The 21668-nt window shown below is 49.7% G+C and overlaps 1 protein-coding gene across 1 annotated transcript in view; it reads right to left on the reverse strand.

The window, feature by feature from the left end:
• Positions 1 to 21668, reverse strand: part of LOC142461342 (two pore channel protein 2-like) — a 47967-nt gene that overhangs the window by 3057 nt on the left and 23242 nt on the right. Inside the window, exons 5-18 of the mRNA XM_075563146.1 lie at positions 18318 to 18434; positions 18100 to 18218; positions 17834 to 17935; positions 15078 to 15204; positions 12926 to 13127; positions 10520 to 10664; positions 8466 to 8651; positions 7145 to 7209; positions 6199 to 6286; positions 4815 to 4884; positions 1577 to 1796; positions 1322 to 1412; positions 666 to 779; positions 339 to 463 (exon numbers count right to left, since the gene is read on the reverse strand). Coding sequence (XP_075419261.1) covers positions 339 to 463; positions 666 to 779; positions 1322 to 1412; positions 1577 to 1796; positions 4815 to 4884; positions 6199 to 6286; positions 7145 to 7209; positions 8466 to 8651; positions 10520 to 10664; positions 12926 to 13127; positions 15078 to 15204; positions 17834 to 17935; positions 18100 to 18218; positions 18318 to 18434 — 1771 coding nt within the window. The remainder of the gene's footprint in view (positions 1 to 338; positions 464 to 665; positions 780 to 1321; positions 1413 to 1576; positions 1797 to 4814; positions 4885 to 6198; positions 6287 to 7144; positions 7210 to 8465; positions 8652 to 10519; positions 10665 to 12925; positions 13128 to 15077; positions 15205 to 17833; positions 17936 to 18099; positions 18219 to 18317; positions 18435 to 21668) is intronic.

Consider the following 21668-nt stretch of genomic DNA (forward strand, 5'->3'; position numbering starts at 1 on the left):
CTGGGGTGGCCCCGCGTGGGGCCATGTTTCCACCAACCTTGGATCCCCAAGACTCAGCACCAGCCAGCCTGTGATCTCCCTGCTTCCCGCTCCCCCTCTCTGCGTGATCAGCCTGCAGCTGGGAGAGGCTGCGGCAGGCCGGCTCACATCAGTCCTGCGGACTTGAGTTGTCTGTGCTGGGCTTGCCTTCTGGATGTAAAGTCGCTTGATAGAAAGCTCGCTCTGAGACTTGGATGGGTGTCACTGGCTTGTTTCTGTAGACGAGCCGGCCTAACACCGTGGTGTAGGGGAACATCTGTCTGGTACCGCATTCGGTCTTGCGTTGGGCTGAAACTTACTTTTTGATGCGATCCGGAAGTACGACCCTTTCAAGGCCTTCCTTTTCCGGTCCCGCTCGTCCTCATTAAAGCAACTGTCGTTGGTGTCCGTGTGGTCGATGAGATCCGCGCCCTGCACCTCTTCCCTTGAAGGACACACACACGAGCCAGGTCAGGCCACCTAGCCACACCCGCACGTGGCCTCCCAGCCAGGCGCAGGGCGTGCTCATGTGGCAGGGTGGGTCCCTGGGATTGGGCAGGGTGCTCTAGGCATTCACGGACGTGCACATTACTGCGCTCAGAGTCGGGGGCCAGGGGAGGGGGAAGCTGAGACAGCGCACTACTCACTCCTGGACGCCCACTCCGAGCTCCTGGATCTTCCTCTCGATGGCCGTCTCGATGTCACTCTTGTCCAGCGAGTAGGCCACGAAAAACGCCTCCAGGATGAAAGCTATGAAAATACTGAGAGAAGCGACCCCGCTGCCGCTGGTGACGCAGGCACGTTGAGGGCTGAGAGAGCGGTTTTCAAAGATTCCTGGCTCATCCCACGGAAGAAAGGGCAGCACCGAGCTGGAACCACTGAAGAGAAGGTTCCAGGCGGCGTGGTTCCTTTCTACCTGGTCCAGAACATGGAAACACCCTGGGTGCTACTGAGGCCCAGGCGCGGGAGAGATCTAGGCAGACCGTGTTTGGCAGTGTGGCACGGATGGTCTGGAGAGGATTGAATCTCTGTGGGGAAGGAAGAGGGGGAGCCTGGCCGGGACCCCAAGTTCCTTCCCATTCAAGCAAAGGTGTGCATGCTATGCGGATGTGCAAGATGCTGGTGGGCACGATGGAAAACACGCGTGTGAGCAAACATAGATCACTTCGCCCTCCAGGGACCCGGCATCCGGTAGGGAAAATGTGATACACCCCCAGTCGATGCCGGGATGGGACCAGAGACATGGTAGGAGGGAGGCAGAAATGGAGATGAAAACATTCTCACCGGGCAGGAGTCAACTTACTTAACAATGAGGATGACAACGACGATGTGGAAGAAGATGAAGTAGAGCTTTGCCGTCGGATGGGTCACCAGGGCAAAGCCTTCCGCAATGAGTGCGTAGCTAAGGAACCCGCCCCACCGTGAGGAAAGGTGCCCGCAGGGCTCAAAGGTACCACCGTTTAATAGTCCCGCTGGGAGCCCCTGCCCACGTTCCCCGGTCCCCACACTTGGGACAGACAGCCCTCTGTGAATCTTAGCGCCTTCCCCAAAAGGATATTGTGCCACTGGTTGACCACGGTGAGCTCCATGAGTACCACGAAGGAGGCGGCAAGGTCATTGAAGTTGTTCTTGCAGTACCTGTGGCGGGCGAAGGCTGCGTCTTTCAAGGCTGGGTTCCCACAGACCAGAGCATCCGGAGTGGTGACATTGGAGTCGAAGAAGCGGACTTTGCCCTGGAACACCTCCATGCCAATGATCGCAAATGTATAGTAGACCACCTAGGGCAACACCCAGCCGTCAGTGGCCACACAAGGCTGCCAAATTGAAGGCCAAGGAGCAAGCACAAGAGCCGAGCTCCCCGGGCGTGGGTCTGCCCTCGTTTCAGGTCTGTAGCAGGTCAAGGTCTGAATGCCCTCCATCAGAGAGCTGACGGAAGTTACCTTCCCCGGCCAGGAGGTCAGCGCGGCTCCGGGAAGGGGGACAGAAAGAGCTGGTCCCTTTGTCAGTTTGTGAGAGAAGCCTGAGCTGCCCGTGGAAGGACAGAGGGCCAGCTAACTGAACCACACACTGACAGCCCCTGGACTTCACCTCCAGAGTCAGAAATAATAGCTGCTAGCAAGTCAACGGGCTAAATGCTCCATACGAAATAAAAAGTTTAATCCTTGGCTCTAAAAACGCCCAAATTCTTGACGCCAAAATAAATTCCAAAGGTACTGAAGGTTTAAAATGCCCAAAACAAATAAATAAATAAAACCACCAGCAGTAAAATGGGTGGAAACTAACCTTGCTCCACATGACATAAAACCTAAAGCTATAAAATGTAAAACTTCATTACAGTCAACCAAGGAGCTCCGGGGGCATAGTGGGACACACGCTGGGCTGCTAACAGTAAGGTGAGTGGCTGGAATCCCCCTGCTGCTCCCCAGGAGGAAGACGAGGCTCTCTGATGTCCCAGAGTTACTTTCTCAGAAACCTGCAGGGGCACCTCTGCCTGTCCCTTACTTTCTCAGAAACCTGCAGGGGCACCTCTGCCTGTCCCGTGGGGGCACTGAGAGTCCGAATGGGCTCAATGGCAGTTGGTAGAAAGCCAGCCAAACAAAACAAAGTCACCCTTTATGTCAGCCAACCAGGGCCAGACAACGAAAAAGAACTCCTCTTTTCACAGCTTGTTGCTAGGTGTCATGGAGGCAGCTCTGACTCACGACCAACTGACGTATAAAGTACAACAGAACAAAGCCTTGCCTGGCCCTGTTCGTCCTTACCATGCAACAACTGAGTCCTATTTCCTTAGAAGCTACAAATCATCTAAAACTAAAATGAATAAATGAAGGATCTAAGAAAATGAGTAGCTGATACTCATAGATCAAAAGATAAGCATGAGTGGCCCAAAGAAGCAAGGATGCTCAGTCTCACTAATAACTAAAGGAATGCTTGTCAAGACAACCAAATGCCATTTCCCTCCTGTCAATTGGGTGGAACCCAGCGTGAGGAGTGCCACCAAGCAGATGGCACCAAACTCTGCTGCTGGCATCACCATGGAAGCCCACCTGTTGGAAAGCCGTCGAGCGGCATCTACCCAAATTTTCCCATGGCCGAGTCAACAATCCATGGTGACCCCGAGAAGATCAAGGCAGAGTTTTCAATGGATGGTTTTTGAGAAGTAGAACTACCAGGCCTTTGTTCTGTCAATCAAATCGCCAGCCTTTCAGGGAATGGTGGTTGCTTGACCAGCTGTGGCACTCAGGGATACCATGGGAGTTCCGTGGCCAAATGCACACCTTCCATGTAGGGAGCCTGGGCTTGATTGTTGTGCCGTGAATGCACCATGCAAGCCCTGCGTGTCTCACCATGGAGGCTGGAGAGATGCTCTCATGCTAGGACGAACTGAAAGGACTCAATGAACTATTTCAGAAAACCAGCCATTGGATCGCCATCGTGCAAACCCTACTGAACAGAGTCAACGCCACAGCAGCTAGCAACACCCCCTCTTCCCTGCTGGCTCAGGCTGACTTCTGCTCCCAGGAATCTACCCGACAGACAGACGGACACGCTGACAGAAGTACACGGAGATACATATACAAGAAGGGGACGTCATCCTCGTTGGGTTCTTTTTTATTTTGCTTTGTATGTTTTTCTGTATATGAAATCCAGTATAGGTCAATCTATAGAGACAGTAGCTGGATGAATAATTACCTAGGGACATGGGAGGAGATGGGGAGCTGACAATAACTATAAGAAAGAAGGAAATGTTCCGAAATTGATTGTGGTGATGATTGCACGAGACTTCCTAATACGATTGAACTACTTGAATTACATGATGGGTGACTTATATGCCAATTAAGTTTTTGTTTTTAATAATGGGACATCATGATAAATGGATATTACTGACAATGACAAAGTATAAAAGCTCTCAGGAGTTTCTCAGTAGAGTGGGAAGTTAGGCTCATTTCACCCTTAACATACGACCCCAAATCAAACTTGCTGCCATCAAGTCAATGCTGACTCATAGCAACCTCTTGTGAGTTTTCCAGACTTTAACTGGTTATTGGAGTAGAAAGCCCCGTCTTTCTCCCTCGGAGCAGTTGGGTGATTTGGGACTGCCGACCATGCAGCTCAAAGGCCAACACATAACTGTGAAGAAACATGAAGTAGAATAAGGTTGTGTAACAGCATTTTGCATGAGTTCTCCCATTTGGGTAAAGAAGAAACTAGCTACTGCATGGATGTGATGTGCTTACTGTGTGCATGGAAATCTGGAGGAAGCATGGCAAGAACGGTGCTTGTTACTGGGAAAGAGGAGTGTGGAGGAGGAGAACGGGTGGCAGAGAGCCCACTTTGATTCTTCTGTAGTCATTGAACTTATCATGGTGAGACAGACACACCTCGTTTGATTGCTTCTGGCGGATATAGTGTTGTTTGCACATGGAAGGTCTGTGGCAGCTGCTACCAGTCAATCGGTACCCTGTTTCAGCATCATGTGCTCGCTCTGTCACACGTTGGTAATTTTCACAACGTTCCAAACTTTATCATAATTCTCTTGCACACTTAACAGACTAGTGTGTACACATCAGTTGTTGGTCCAAGAGCCAACAGAAAGAGAAAACCCTGAACGTGGACCTCTAGCCTCCTCAACTGTGAGACTAAATTCTGCCTGTGAAAGCCCCACTTATGGTATTTCTGTTACTGCAGCACTAGTTGACTGAAACATGTGTTCCCCTTGCTTTCCATGACGTAAAATAAGGCTTATGAAGAGTAAACTAACTTCACATAGACTAGTATTGTGAGCAGGCACTTACCAAGACAAGTCCACCAAACGTCAATATCGTGGGGCCAATGTTAATTAAGGTGGTCACTATAACCCGGAATCTAGAATAAAACAAGGAATCCGAGGTAAAGCAAAAGACAGCCAACCAGCATGCTTGCGTTTAATACCCCACTCTCCCCAGCCCTATTCTCTGCTTTAATGGTTCAGTAATTAGCCTTTACGACGTCAGAAGTGTTCCATCTGCAGACTGGGGCATGAGTTAACTGGTAGTTTCCCAGAGATCCAAGCGGGGCCGTCTTGCCCAGTGTAAGAAAGGTAACCGCAAACCTTGGGTGGTCTGAATGGTTTAGAGTCCAACCACTGACCCCAGGTGGGCCGTGTCCACACGTCCAGAGGGGCCTTGGAAGAAAAGTCTGCACTCTGCTTCTGAAAGGCCTTCAAAGCCCTCGAGTGGGTGGGTCTGCCCTGCACACATGGGGCCACCGGGAGTCAGAACTGACTCCATGGTTTGGGACTCGGTGTGTGTCATGTGTCACTAATAAAATACGAATGGGTGTGAGGCCGGAAAAATGACTTAGCCTCCTCTACTTTCCTTCTTCACCTTCTTCCCCCCAAAACAAGACGGTTTTAAGGGGGTCCTGGAGGCCTATACGCTTTCTGACAACAGGCCAGTCCTCTGATGGAAGAGTCCACTGCGCAGTTCTGGGGGTGGGGCCTATCTCGATTGAGGGGTCAGACTCCAGGGTTTACTCTGCATGTGTATGTTTCTGACGTTAGAATGTCGCTCAGCCTCTGAGTCTGGGGTCGTCATCCGTAAACCAGGGTTGATGCAGGTCTCCATGTCAGCGTGGCTTGGTGGGTTTCATGCGACAGCACAGACAGCAGTTATTTCCCAGGAACATCAGCTGCCGTGACAGCATCTGATATTCAACCAGAACCATATCTACGCAGGCCAAGGGAGCCAGGGTCACAGGGATGAGCGTGACTGAGGACAGAACCCCTGCTCTCGGGGGAACTGCCATCTGCATGCTCTTCCTCCATCTGCACAGATTCCCCCCTCCTCCCCTGACCTTCCCGGAGAGCCCCATTCCTCTATACCAGTGGTTCTCAACCTGTGGGCCGAGACCCCTTTGAAGATCGAATGACCCTTTCACAGGGGGCACCCAATTGATCACAGTAGCAAACTGACAGTTATGAAGTAGCAACGAAAATAATTTTATGGTTGGGGGGGGTCCCCACCACATGAGGAAGTGTATGAAAGGGTCGCGCATTGGGAAGGTTGAGAACCCCTGCTCTGCAGTCACATTCTGGGCTCATAGTTCGGTCTGCCCATAGTCAAGGTAGAAGTGCCTCCCACCAGCCCCCAATGTGGGCAGGCCCCTGAAGGCAGCAATTTCCCATGGCTCCGTACCTACCTCTGAATGCTGACGATGACCCGTAAGAGCCGGAGGATTCTCAACACCAGGACAATATCCAGGATCTGCTGGCTGTTGTATTTTCTCGCTGGAAAGAGAACAGACTTGTCGGACAGCCCATGTTCTGAATCCTCTGACTTGTCCCTTGGCAGTGGCGTTGGGAGCCCTGGTTGCCCTGGGGAGCGACTACGGGAGGTCACAGCAAGAGCAGGAGGGTGGCTCTGATTGGGCTTCACTGTAGGGATGGGGCAACGGTGCTGAGCAGGAAGGAACCCAGCGCTGCCTGGAGTCACTAACCGCCCCTGTAAGTCAAAGCCAAGTTGGGTGAGCAGGTGCAGGTGCTACTAAAGGCTTCTTGCTCTCCCTCCTCTGCTGCAGCCCCAGAGGCCAAGGGCCAGGAGTGGGTCTGTGGGCACTGACTTCAGATCAGCAGCGAAGAGTGAATATGGATCCAGTTCTACAGAAGAAAGTACTCCAACAAGCTGTCCTCGCCCACAGTCACTCCACAGATCCATGACATGAAGCCTGCTCTAGCCCAAACTTGACCTGCCATCAGCAGGAAGGAGTGTCCTTACATGGGTTGGGGATACGGGCAGGGTAGAAGGAGGGCGGAGGGCTGGGCACACTGCAGAGAGTGCCCCTGGCTCCTGGGTACAGTTGAATCAGGCAGAGGCACACCTGCTATGGTAGGGCCTGGATGGGAGCCATGGGTCTAAGATGTCCAGGTCATCCCTGAGGCCAAGGGCCAGTTCTGGAAGGAAGGTGGCCAGGTGAGTGCTTTGTTTGATGGACGTCTACAAATCACACGTCTAACGTACAGGAATGTGAACCAGGTTGGCCTGGCTTCAGGACTTTCATGGGCAGAAACCCCGAACACCTCAGAGGGGAACGGTGACTTCCCAACAAACACCACTGATCCAGTTCAGTCCAGGGGGTGGGCACTGACCTGACTGGATGGTGGCACTGGCCACTGTGGCCACCAGGGCTGCAATGATGATCAGGGTATCAAACCTAACAGTGGGAAAGCCAAGTCAGTTACGAGTCAAGGAAAGGGCCGTCAAGCTCAGAACATGAATTCTGAGGCAACTGCGAATTCAGTAGCGTTTACAAAGCAATGACCCACCAATAAAGAAAGAATGGTTGAACTGCGTGATAAAGCATAACTGATGTCCCAGAATTTTACACGTGAAGAATGCTGGAAAGGCAAGCTATTTGTCACATATTTATTTACCACAGTGAAAAATATACAAACGTTATAAAAGCTGGGTTAGGTCATTTACAGACAAGAAGTACGAATCAAGAAGTGCTGCTCGAACAAATCAACAACCTTTCCTGGGCTGAGCCAATGAATCACGTAAGGGAATTTATAAGGAATCAGTTAATTCACATCCACTTCAAATTCCTTCCAAAATAATCACATAGCTTATGTTTAGGCCAAAAGCCTGCACCTGTGGTTTTTGCTAACTAGGCAACCCTGTTGCATGTTAGTTTCCTATGCATGTCATACACATGCATGCGCTAGTTATGTGTGTGTGTTGTATATAAACAATATGGTACTTGTTAGAATATTCGGACAGGTTTTCAGAACACACAGTATTCTTAGTATTAATTGAGTTCAATACATTAAGACTTTTAAACTCAAAACAAAACATCAAGTTGTTACTTTTCCCTCTGACAATTATCCCAAGAGACTAGAAACCAATTGACAACTCTACCAGGCTCCCCTTCAGAGCACACCTCCACTCCCCTACATAAGCTGTGCCTCACTTAAGACAGGGCTGGCTCCCTGCAGTGCCTGGCACACATTGGCACGCAGTAGAACTGCACATGGAGCACCCAGCGCTGGCTGGTTGCAGTGTGGGGATAATATTCTGTAGCCTGGGAAAGAGAAGGCCCACAGAGAGCCCCATTCCGCCCAAGAAGAACTTTCCATCCGGCTTGTTGTCCAGCCATGCAGACTGACCCAGTTCTCTGACAGGGAGACCAGGAAGCAGGCCAAGGCAGCTATGGAAGGAATTGCCTCACTGAGTCTAAAACATTAAGATCCTTTCCAAATCCAAGAGACCGTGATTGATGCGTCTAAGTTTACCTGGTGGGTTCACACTCCTCTCACGAGTAACCACTTTGGCTAAACCAGATGTCTCTCACCCCAGCTTTCATGCTGATGCCATCCTCAGACGCAGGGAGATGGGGCTGGGAGAACTACACCCCGCTTCCCCTCATTGTGATGCCCCCCTCCGCCTTCTCCTCCCTCTCCACCTGCTTACCAGTTCCAGAACTGCTTCCTTCCAAAGTAGGCTTTGGGTTCATACGTGTACAGTTTCAGGAGAATCTCAATCACATAGAGGGAGAGGAAAAGCCATTCTGCATAGGAGATGTGGGGTTTCTTGTCATCCAGAGCAATGAAGATGGCATTGAGGAGGATGATGGCATCGTAAATCCAGACGAAAATCCTGGGACGAGGGGGAAAGACAGAGTCTGTCACCGTGCATGTCAGTGAGAGGAACGCGACATGCTCAGAGCCTGGCTCCTCTTCTTCTTAGACTCATGATGACTGCAGGACCCCTCCCCTACACACACACACACACACACACACACACACACACACACTCACTCACTTACTCTCTCAATCACTCACACACACACATAATCTCACACACTCACTCACACACTCACACACTCACTCTCTCACTCACTCACACTCTCACTCACTCACACACACAAACACATACTCACGCACTCACTCACTCACACACACGCACTCACTCACACACACACACTCACTCACTCTCTCACTCTCACTCACACACTCACTCACTCACACACATTCACATACTCACTCACACACACACTCACACACTCACTCTCTCACTCACTCACACTCACTCACATATTCCTGGAGGGCACTGGCACAGCCCTTCAAGAGAAAACAAAGGCAGAGAGAGGGGAGCAGGCGGAACTGAGGTTTTCCCAGTGGGTTTCTCAGGTTCCTCTCTGGGGGTGTAGTACCTGCAATCTGTTGAAAGCTTAGGCAGAATCAAGTGATGGGGACAGAGAAAGGGTTTGCAGTACAGAGAGAGTTGTACCTCTACTTCGTGGTCCCTGACAAATTAATATAGCTAATGTTTAAGACGTTTTCCTTAAGAAAGCTTCCCAAAGCCTTGACCCCTAATGTACACAGGGCCTGCCAGAGGGCTAGCATCTCCATCTCCGTCACGGAGTTACAGGTGTAAAAAAACAAATACCGAACTCACTGCTATCAAATCAATGCTGACTCACAGCAACCCCCTGTGGGTTTCCAAGATTACACCTGTTTACAGGAGGAGAAAGCCCAGACTTTCTTCCTCGGACCAGCTAGTTTTCTTGAACTGCCGGCCACGGAGATCATAGCCCAATTTGTAACCACTACACCACCAGAGCTCCAGGTGTATGTGGCTAAAGACAAATATAGGATAAGTGGCCTCATTCGACGCTTCTATTCTAGAGCAGGCCAGGGAGCTCAGGTGGCCCTCCCCAGGTTCCAGGGACTCCTGGAGGACATGGCTGCCCCAGCGTTGTCTGTGAAGCTGTCACTGCTAGAGTCCACTCAGGACACCCCAGGGTGTCGCATGTGGATGCTCAGACGGCCACCATGGGAAGCCCACCAATTCCTTGCATTGACGGCAAAGAACCAAGACATAAAAAGCTCTGATCAATTGAAAACTGTGGGTGGCAGACAGGGAGACCTCATAGACTGAACGGCTTCCAAGGACTGCTGAACCATCTGCTTGTATAAACGTCGAAAAAAGATGAGTTCGAAGAAAGCAGGAGGCCACCGTGGCTGAAGATGAGCCTTTGGTGCTGGTGTCCCAGGCTACGATAGCTCAAAATCAAGCTCCCACACCAGGGACAATGATCACCTGGGAAGAGAATCGATTCATATTTTTGTAAAGAGACCTGCTCAAGTCACTATAAAAGCTGACGGTATAGAAATGGTTAACTGACCTCCTTCACAATCCTTCCAAGAGCACCAGCTCCTGACTTCTTACCCCGCAGTCAACAGGATCTCGACTTCTTATTGACTCTGATGGGGTTGGACTCTCACCGGAATGAGGGGAGTGGTCCCTTTCCCTGGCCCAGAGAGAACATCTGCCTGCCCTGAAATCTCTTAGGACACACTGCGGAAGCAACCATCCTCCGGAAGCCTGCCCTTTTGACAGTCCAGCAGAGCATCTCTTGAAAACACCACGAGCAATGAGCGGGGGGAGGGATTGCAGCCGCAGGATGAAGCACCAACAACTGCTTGATGCCACCGGGAGAAACCCGACCAGGTGGGACTTGCCTGTGCTGAACGACCTTCTGGATGAAGAGGCTCCCGGAAGACTTGTACGCATGCGGCATCCAGGCTTCCAGGGGATGCCTCCTGACGCTTGTGGTGATCACTTGGATGTTGAGGAGGTCAGCCAAGCGAAGGAAGTTTGCTTTGTCTGCAATGCAAAAAACAACCTGAAATTCAAGGCCACTGGGACAGGATGGGGCAAACTCTGACCTTCTGTCAGAGAAGAAGGTCTGAAGCCTCAAAGCCAAGAAGCCAGGGAGTGGCAGAGCCAGCCTTCTATCCCCCAGGCCTCCCTACTGGCCTCGCCCAGGCCCTCTGCTACTTCAGGTCTGAAGACTGATTTCACTACTCAGCAGCTCCCACCGTCTTCCCACCTGCTTCCCACCCGACTTCCCTCCTCAGAGGCGATCATGATTTTATGGTTGGGGGAGGGGTCACCACAACATGAGGAACTGTATTAAGGGTCGTGGCATGAGGAAGGCTGAGAACCACGGCTTTAAGGACTAACGTGCGCTTGACTCAAGCCATGGAGTTTTCAGTTGCCTCATATGCCTGTGAAAGCTGGACCTTAAAGAAAGAAGACGAAAGCAGAGTGGATGCGTCTGAATTGCGGTGCTGGTGAAGAACAGGGAAGGCACCAGGACGGACCAAAGAGCACACAAATCTGTGCTGGGGAAGGACGCCAGGATGGCAAGACTTCGTCTCACACACGGTGGGGGGGTCATCAGGAGAAGCCAGTGCCCGGGGAAGGGCATCATGCTTGCTGAAGTGGAGGGGCAGGTTACAGGGGACGGCCCTCGACAAGCTGGATCGCCCCGTGGCTACAATGGGATAGAGCATAGGAACAATAGTGAGGGCGGTGCAGCGCCGGCCGTGTTGTGCTCGGTCGGACAGAGGGTCCTGTGAGTCAGAACGGACTCGATGGCACCTGACAACCGCCAAAAGGTGCTTCAAGGTTTCCACGTCGGAATCATGTAGGCATGGCAGTGAAACATCAAAGAGGAGTTCTCAACACCAGATGGAGACTCTGCACTAAAGTGCCACCGCACACCCCACCCGAGGGCAGGGCTTGGGGGCAGGAGCTCCAAAGGGAACCCCAACACCCTCCTCCTGTTCTAGATCAGTGTGATTCACTGCCAGCGGAAAGTACCTAAATACACTTTGATTGGATGATTTAGGGGGGAAATTTTTTAAAAAACATTTTATTAGGGACTCATACAACTCTTAACACAATCCATACATACATCAATTGTATAAAGCACATCTGTACATTCTTTGCCCTCATCATTCTCAAAACATTTGCTCTCCACTTAAGCCCTTTGCATCCGGTCCTCTTTTTCCCCCCTCCTTCCCCGCTGGCCCCTCCCTCATGAGCCCTTGATAATTTATAAATTATTATTTTGTCATATCTTGCCCTGTCCGATGTCTCCCTTCACCCCCTTTTCTGTTGTCCATCCCCCACGGAGGAGGTCACATGTAGAGCCTTGTAATCAGTTCCCTCTTTCCAACCCACTCTCCCTCTACCCTCCCAGTATCGCTCCTCACACCCCTGGTCCTGAAGGGATCATCCGCCCTGGATTCCCTGTGCCTCCAGCTCCTACCTGCACCAGTGTAAATCCTCTGCTCTATCCAGACTTGCAAGGTAGAATTCGGATCATGATAGTTGGGTGGAGGGGTGGGGGGGGAACATTTTGGAACTAGAGGAAAGCTGTATCCTTCATCGGTGCTACATCGCAGCCTGACTGACTCATCTCCTCCCCTAGACCCCTCTGCAAGGGGATCTGCAGTGGCCAACAAATGGGCTTTGGGTCTCCACTCTGCACTTACCCCTTCATTCACTATGGTAAGATTTTTTTGCTCTGATGATGCCTTACACCTGATCCCTTAGACACCTCGTGATCACACAGGCTGGTGTGTTCTTCCATGTGGGCTTTATTGCTTCTGAGCTAGATGGCCGCTTGTTTACCTTCAAGCCTTTAAGACCCCAGACACTGTCTCTTTTGATAGCCGGGCACCATCAGCTTTCTTCACCACATTTGCTTGTTCACCCGCTTTGGCTTCAGTGGTTGTGTCGGGAGGGTGAGCATCATAGAATGGCAATTTAATAGAAGAAAGTATTCATGCATTGAGGGAGTGCTTGAGTAAGGGGGTAAATATTTTTAAAGTACTTCAGCTAGCCAAAAGGCTGGAGGTTTGAGGCCACCCAGGAGTACCTCAAAAGAAAGACCTGGAGAGGCACTTCCCAGAATTGGGGCATTGAAAGTCCTCCGGAGCGCAGGGCTGCAGGGGCTCAGAGTCAACCTGACAGCCAGCGAAACAGGCTTGGGCTGGCTAGACCCATAGCCTGCAGGGGCAGCCCAGTTTGCAGCACGCGAGCAAGACGAACTTTAGAGGGCCAAGGCTCCTTACCCACGTATCCCTTCTGCCCCTCATCGGAGATCCTCAATAGGAGCTCCAGGTGGGAGCTGCTGATGTCTGGCACCACGACCTTTGTCAGCCGCCTCCACTCGGCCTCCTTGACCACAAACTCGGTGCCCACCTTGACTTTCAGGAGGTTGAAAGCCTCGATCATCTTGTAACGTTTCAGGTAGACCAGCTTTCGAATCTCGTTCTTAGAAGCAAAACAAACAAAATACAACAGCTGAATGTTTTCTTTCTCTCTCTCTCTCCTTCCTTTTTAAAGAACGTTTCCAGAAAGCTTCATTCCTTTACCCCCAACATTCTAAGGTCATTGGCATGCCAAGACATCATGAATGGGTCTGCTAGAAATCAAGGTGTATGATCACTTCCCCGCCCCAGGGATATTGAGCTAACCCCTCTCTGCATCAGGAGAAAGGCTGAGCTTTCTACTCCTGTAAAGAGTTCCAGTCTCAGAAACCCCCAGGGGCGGTTCTGCCCTGTCCTAGAGGGTCCAGATGAGTCCCCATCAACCCCATGGCAGTGTTGGGTGGGGGCTTTCTCTGCATCACCAGAATGCACCTTACCACATTGAAACGGTAGCACGTGAGGATAATCTATGTGGCGAAGACAGAGTCATAGGAGGCAGGTGTGATTCCCAACTTTGTCCGGCAGGGAGGAGAGATTCCATAGAGGCTGGGAATCAGGCATGCTGCTGACAGAAGGAGCCCAGCAGGGAGACGGAAGACAGATCCACCGGTAAGGAGAGAGGAGGCGACAGAAAGCCAGGAAGTGAAACCAGGGGAGAAGTGGTCCAGAAAGACGTGGTTGAGGAAAGGAAGGAGAGTTGGAGCTGCCATCCAGCCGGACTACATGGAAACTTCCAGAAGTGGAGACAAGCCAAACAGCCTTCCTCCAGTGACAGTCGGTCCTCCGACCGTCAGGGATGTCCCCATTCTCATCGCATAGTCATCACGTCATTGATAACACAGCTGCACCGTCTTAATCCTCTAGAAACTTCTATGGTGACTGGTCAGGGGACGTGTTTACCATACTTGCTGGCTGACCCGTGTGGCAGGCAGACTATGAACGTCTGAGGTGCGGGGCCAAAGAAATCCTTCCCTTGGGGGAAAGGTGGGAGCAGAGCAGCCATGAAACAGGAGAGGAGGCACAGCAGACACGCACACGGGGACTGCCGCTTTCCACCCAGGAGGAGGAAATCCGAAGTCGCAGGGCCTCTAGGAGGCCTGGCCCCGGTCAGGGGCAGCCCAGGCTCCGCAGCACATAGAAGCCTCCTGGCCTGGGGACTGCGAACCCCTCCCAGGCCCAGTTTGGCCAAGTCTCAGTCTCTGCCTCAGTACCGCCTTCTCCTTAGCTGCAAGCATGGAAGCTTTCCTTAGACAGTTTGTTTTTGTTTAGTTCTCTCTCTCTCTCTCTCTCTCTCTCTCTCTCTCTCTCTCTCTCTCTCTTTAATGTGTCTTCTGCTGTGAGCACCCTTAAACAAGGAAAAACAGAAGGAGCTCAAAAGAGGGAAGGATCAAACGTTCTTGGCTTGTGTTTCCCTTAAAGAACCCCCCCCCCCAGGAGAGGGGTCTCTATATCCAATTGGAAATACCAGCCAGCCGACCAGAGGTCTGTGTCGGTGGGTGACTGTAGAAGGAGGGCAGTTTGGTATCTGGGATGTCCCCGTGGATGTCAGGCTCCGTCTACCCCAGGCCCTCAGGGCCGCTGGCCACCCAACACTTCCCAGGACTCTCCAGAGAGACCCAGCAGGCAGGTGGCAGGGGAAAGACTGCTGGCTCCCAGACATTTCTGTGTCTGCTTCCGGGGGAAAGGCAGAGGCAGTCTTGAGGAAGACATCCTTGGGCCTCAACTGTACACAAAGCCTTTGAAGGGCCATGAGCTCTTTGAGTTAAGACCAAAGACGAGGACACGGGTCAGACGCTGCCCCGGCTCCATTCTCTGCCCGTCAGCATCTCTTCAGACACGCGGTCAGAGCCTTCACGAAGACATGTAAGGAATTTCCCTGCTTAGCAAAAGGCACAAGGACACAGAACCAGCCTCCAGAGCCACCAAGGTCAATGCAGCAAAGGGGACTTACGAATACTTAGCACCTGCCCTGCCACTGCCCCGCCCCGGCTCCCAGTTCACCCGTGCTACATACCTTTAAGTGCTTCCTGTAATTGTTGTAGACCACGGCCAGAAAGACGGACATGAAGATGTAGGTATTGATGATGATGTATGTTATAAAGTACAAAGAATACCAACGGTTGAAGTCATAGGCTGGCATCCTGAAAGAAAGCGACAGCAACGGTGTTTCATGGTTTCCACACCCGTTTCCTCACGACGTATCCACTGACATGGACAGGACCCCACGTGCATAGTCTGTGGACACAAAGGTGGGAAGCCCTTCCTCCACTCTACCTCTCTCCTGCAGGCTGGGCAATGGGGCCGCAGCTTCTGACACAGGAGGGCAAAAAGTGGGTGCGGGACAGGGTAAGCTATCGGCTGGATAAGTTAAGTTTTTTTTTAGTACAAAAATGATGATCTGATATGTAAATCCTTACTGAATTCACAGTGAAAACCTTTTTCTTAAAATAAGAAAAAATATATATATTTAAGCCGTCACCAATCTTAACGTTAAATAGTCACTCAGCCAACCTCCAGAGCAGAGGTTACTTTGGGAACCGCCCACCCCAATCTCCTCCCTAGGTTTTCCTGAATGGAGGCCTTGGAGGGGAAAGAGCTTGCCCAGAGTAACAGAGGGAATCAGAAATGTGCCTTAAATTTGTACTCAAAGCTGAGCATGGGGCACCGGATGCCTTTGGAGGGGGCCGGCTAGTGTCCCACCCACAGTGGGCCAAGGACAGTGGTCACACCAGCAGTGCTCACTCCACCTTCATGGAAACTGGTGGGTGATGTTGGCACATCTGGGGCAGCACAGTCTGTGGGGCAGATCCAAGGGCACTGTGGTAGTTACATAATCTGGTGTCAACTTGAGACTGTTAAGAGTGAAGGGGTGGAATCTGGCCGGTCAATCAGTTAGTTCGCAGCTTGAAAACCTGATTTGGAGGCGCAATGCAGATAAATAGCTCACTGGGAGGCCAGACCATACTCTCCACTTCATCTTCTGGCTGACAAGTCACATGGAGCTACACTGATGGAGCCAGAGCCCTGGAGTTGGAGGAGCCATATGGAGACCCACGCCAGCACTGAGATGCTTCTACCACCACTAGATCCTGAAGACTTCCCACCCACTGGCCTGTAATCTTCCTGCATTCAGTGTCATTGCATGTGTTGTGTGAGTCTGAAGAGGAATTTTTAGACTGGTATTGGACATGTGGGCTAATATCGGACTTATGGACTTGATCTGGACTGAGTTGGAATGTTTTCTTCATAGACAATTTCTCTTTGATATAAAGCTCTCTTACATATATATGAGTGTCCTGGATTTGTCTTTCTAGACAACCTAGATTGACACAGGCACCCAAGGGTGAGGGGCAGGACATCCCCCTTGGTTTTGCCAGGGCCAAGCTTGAGAGTGAGCACCACCACTTCCAAGCTGATCCAAAGAACCAGTAACAAACTCATCACCATGGAGTCCCTCCTGACTCCTGGCCACCCCACGTGCTATAGCACAGAATGGCTTCATAGGGCTTTCTTGGCTGTAACGTCGAGGAAAGCAGATTGCCAGGCCTTTCCTTCCTTTCGTGGACGGCTGGGGGAGTCCAAACCGTCAATTTTAAGATCAACAGTTGAGTTCGAACCTTCAGGGCTACCCATGGACCTGCAGCTAAAAGGAGGACACAAAGACTGCCCCCTGCTCAGAAGTGCATTATTCGGTGAGAAATGAATTACTGTCCCTTAGAGCTCTGTCTGATCTCTAAACCTGAGCGCGAACTGCTCGGAACAACACTGTGCACTGCTGTATCGCTATGAACCAGGTCAATCTGTAGGAAGAAGGGCATTAGGACCTGCCACGCAAGGTGTTCTTCCAAAGTTATGCCCATATGTGTAAAGAATTGACGTGTGGAGTGTGGAAAGGTACTGGGAAAGATGGGAAGTGGGAGACGATGCCCTTATCCATCTCCTCCCTGATACGCTGACTCAGAAAACCACATTACTACTTTGGAGACATGATTTCTTGACAACAAGTATATTTGGTATAAAAACTGAAGACTCAAAGCCAATCCTACTAGAGAAGGTAGCTCAAATGCTTGTTGTTTTTCAAAAGATGTCTCCTGTTGCTTTCCATTTGTAAAGGAATCCGCAACGTAGTAAGCAGGTCGGGCAGTCTGTCCCTGGTGTGAGGGCCCTGGGAAGTACAAGTGGGCCCTCTCTCGCCAGTGAAGCGGGACGCGGAGGGCTGAGGCCACCCAGTGGGGCCCCAGAAACCAGCCACCGGACACACTCGGGATGCGCGCACACGTGCACACGCATGCACACACACGCAAACGATCTTCTCATCGGCCAAGGTTTTCTTTTCATTTAACTTGGGCAAACATTTTATATCCTTCCTTTAAAAAAAAAACAAACAATACCAACAGCAATGAGTATGAATCAAGAGAAAAATCTCTCCATTTCTCCTTCAGCCCTGTAAGTTATTAGGAGGAGGCGCTCTGGTGGCAGACTGGGCTATGCATCAGGCTGCTAAACACAAAGTTGGTCGTTTGAACCCACCAGCAGCACTCTGGAAGGAAGACGAGGCTTTCTGCTCCTGTGAAGAATTACAGCCTCACAAACCTGGGGGTGGGGGGTGGGGCGGGCGGAGGGGAGCTAGTTCTACTCTGTCCTATAGGGTCACTAGGAGCTGGAATGGATTTGATGGCACTGAGGGGTTTTGAGTGCTAGAAGGCTGCTTTCAGTCAAGTGAACTTGGCTGCAGCGAGGTCCATACACGTGAAGCAGGGCTGTACGCACATGACATCCGGGCTGTTTGCAGTTGTCACCAGCACGTAGAGCTCCAATATGATCTCCAGGATGTCCGTAAAGTAGGGAGCTCCTTCCACTGTCTTAAGACCCCTAAAGAGGAACCAAAAACACAAAGTCAAAAATAGAGGAAGCTGTGGTTTCCGTTTTCCAGAGCATTCTTGGAGTGTGTGCATAGGAAGATCACCTCTGGTGACAGATCCTCCCACCAGAAGGTTTTCCCTAAACATGGGAAACTTCTAGAGAATTGTGCTCACCGATTTCCAAAGAGCTTCAAGGCCATCAGGGAAAAGATCAGCATGTTGAACATAAACAAAAGAAAGACGTAGAGGATATCGGGAAGAGTGTTCCGGATGCTTCGGAAAGCTCTTCGGATCTGCAAAGACAGAGTTCGATTTCATTCGCAAGAAATGTGTTCGTTTTCTGCAAACACTGAAAACCAAACCACCCGCTGTCCTCTCTGTTGTATCCTTACCTGCCGACTTTCAGGGAAGTTAATTAGGAAGACTGGCCTTAAGGCCCTTGACCACCTGACACTATGGATGTTAATAGCTTCCAGGGATCCATAGACAATCAGATCAACCAAGGTCAGCTGTAAGAGACATGGGACAGGCACGTCAGAACAACACTGTTAACGGACCGAGGAAGTGACAAGGCAGGTGCCCAAAAGGAAGGTCACAATGTGTTAAATGATAAAACAAATCTGACGAATTGCATAATTCCAATCTGGTTACCCTCATGGAGCTGACAGTAGCTAACATTTGAGGAGTCAGCATGGGTCGTATAATAAATGCCACTTGTGATGATTTCGTCATCCACTCACCACACCCAAACTTCCTGTGAGTGGGGGAGTTTGAGTACAGAAGGTAAGCGCCGAGCTCCTGGTCACACCGCTGCGAAGGGCAGACGGGGGCTGGGACCCTGGCTGTCCATCTGCCATCAGAGCCCTTGCTGTTAACGACATGTTTACAAGCTTCCAGGGATAGCTTCAATCTAGCATGTAAAATGGAGGAAGGCTAGCTTAATAACCAAAGTTAGCACATTTAGAACACAGAAAAATCTTTACCAATGTCAGGTTTGCCGTCACCTGGGGACAGGGAAAAAGAGGAACCTACTACATTTTAGGAAAATGTAGGTCAAAAAAGGAAGAATCCAATTTTTTAAACTATGGACTCAGGGAACATGGCCCACCCCGTAACACGCACAGGAAGATCTCCTCAGCGGCCACTGCAGGGGCCCCAAGAGGGAAGTCCTGTGCTTCTGGAAGCCAGAAAAACAATTTAAAAGTAAAGTGCACCAAAGTTTCTAAAAGTTGTACATCAGCAATCCTCTCCAGCTGTTACTGACCCCCCTTCACCATTACCCAGCAGCGAGAGCCACTTCTGTGCACTCCCCTGCCTCTATCCAAGACCACCCAGCCAAACCTCTTGCCTCTCTGGTCTCTGGGGCCCTGGGTGGATAGCAGGCCATGCAGGCAGCTTGGTGCAGACACCCTCATCCCCCCAGCAACATTTCCCCTCTTTTTAATTTCTTTCTTCATTCTTCAGAATCTTTTCTCCCCATATGCCCCCCCTTCCCCCCAACATGGCAAACGCATGCTCACACAAACACTGCCAAAAGATGAGAAATCCAGACCTAACCTGCAGTGTTATTTATTTTTGTCCTTTTTTGTTGTCTTTTAATTTCCCACTTACATCCTTATACCAAAGGTTCCCCATTCCCCAGCCCAGGTAAGCACACCTCCCAAGCGGTCGCAATCATACCTGCAGGTCCAGGACCACCCCCTCAAACCAAGTTTGCTTGTTTGTTTAGTTAAGTGCCCCCTGCCCCCCTTGGAGGGCACATCCGCACGCAAGCCAAGCCACACCCCGTTGCTTGTTTTTCTTCTCCTCTCTGCACATTTGAACTGCTTCCTCATTTCCTTCTTGTTTTTCTCTCTTCTTTCGTCTTCTTCCATTCTCTTTTTCCCCTTCTTTCCTGAATTCTACTCCTCCCTCCCTTAAATATATCTTCTTGGTCTGATCTATTTGCTTATACTTTTCTCCTGCTCCAACCACTAACTCTTTCAGCTGCCTCTCTCCTTTTCCTCGTGAAATATATCCATGATATCTGTTAATTCATATTATACCTCTTAAAATACATTTCTCATTAACTTCACAAACTTTTGGTCCTCTTTATTATTACATTATTACCTTTCTTTTACCCTCTTTTCTTCCCTCTTATCTTCCCCACTTTCCCATCTCTCTCCTTTTTCTCTATTTTCCTACCATATGGTTTATAACTCCTATTAGACCCCCCCCCGTAACTCAATCATGTTACTACCTGTACATGACCCAGTAGCCCACACACCACTAATAGCCGCACCACAATGCAAAGAACCAACAGTCAGCCACAGGAAAACACCAAAATTCAAGAAAATCAAACACAATCAAAAATCAGCCAAATCCAATGGAATACTTTGAAAAGGAGACTCTGGGATTACCAGAAATAGAATTCAGAAGAATGGTGTTTAGGTGCCTTTAAAAGAGGAGAATGCTCATGACAACCACAAAAGAAATTGAGAAAACAGAACCCCTACACTAAAAGGAATACCAGGATAGAAACAGCAAGATAAACTCTCTTGGTCTGAATTAGACGACACGGTAAAAGACCAGAGTGATAGAACGGAAGAAAAGGAAAATCAATGCAGCAAACTCAAAGACAATTACTGCGACTACAAACAAGAGAAATCCGTTTTTAAAAGCAAAGGAATCCAAAGAGGCTAAGAATAAAGTGCCACAGTACCAAATGAAACAACCTACATGATATCAGGATCCCTGAGCATGAACAATTAAAACGTTTTACAATTAAAACAAATTAAAACGTTTACGGAGACAATAGTACAGAAATCATGGGAGAAAATGACTCCAACGTGACTAATGAGGAGAAAAGAACTACTCAAGACGCTGGGAGAACTCCAAACAGGACAGATCCTAAGAGAATAGCATCACCAAATATCAAACTCAAACTCTCCAATTTCCAGGAAAAGGAGAGAATCTTGAGGGCAGCAAGGGGGAAAAGGACAGTCACTCACAAAGAAAAACTGACAGAAATTACCCAAGCAAGAAGACAGTGGTGATATACATAAAATTTCTAAGCAGAAACTACCCAAGTAAGAAAACAATGGTGACATATATCAAATCAGGAAAAACAAAAATGCAAACTAAGAATCCTATACCTAACAAAATTCTCCCGCAAGTATGAGGGAAAATATAATTCCAGATGAGGAAAAACTGAAGAAATTCCTAAAAATTAGACCAGCATCATAAAAAAAATATTTTCTGGATCATTATGGACAGAGAATCAACAAGAGCAGCAGCCAAACCTGAGGTCAACATCCAGAACACCACCACTCAGAAACCAACACAATGGAAGTAACACTCAAAACAACATGGAACTAGAGTTGGGAAAAGGACACCAATGAAACCACACACAAAACAAGAAAAACAAACAAATACAGCAAAATGAGAGAAAAAGACCCACATACATCAGTAAAAACACTACACGTCAATGGATTAAACATAACAATCAGAAGACAGAGAGTAATAGACTGGATTAGAAAACAATATCCATCTAGATGCTGCTGACAAGAGAAACGTCTTAAACTCAAAGACAAACAGATCAAAGGTTGGAAAAAAATTACCAAGCAAATGGCAACTATAAAAGAGCAGGGGCGGTAATACTGACTTCAAGGTACGATGGATTCAAGGTACGATGGATTCAAGGTTAGACTGACCAGGGCAAACAACAAAACGAGAGACAAGAGCTAACACTGCAAAATGATTAC

This window comes from Tenrec ecaudatus, chromosome 11 (assembly GCF_050624435.1).
Source record: "Tenrec ecaudatus isolate mTenEca1 chromosome 11, mTenEca1.hap1, whole genome shotgun sequence".
NCBI lineage: Eukaryota > Metazoa > Chordata > Mammalia > Afrosoricida > Tenrecidae > Tenrec > Tenrec ecaudatus.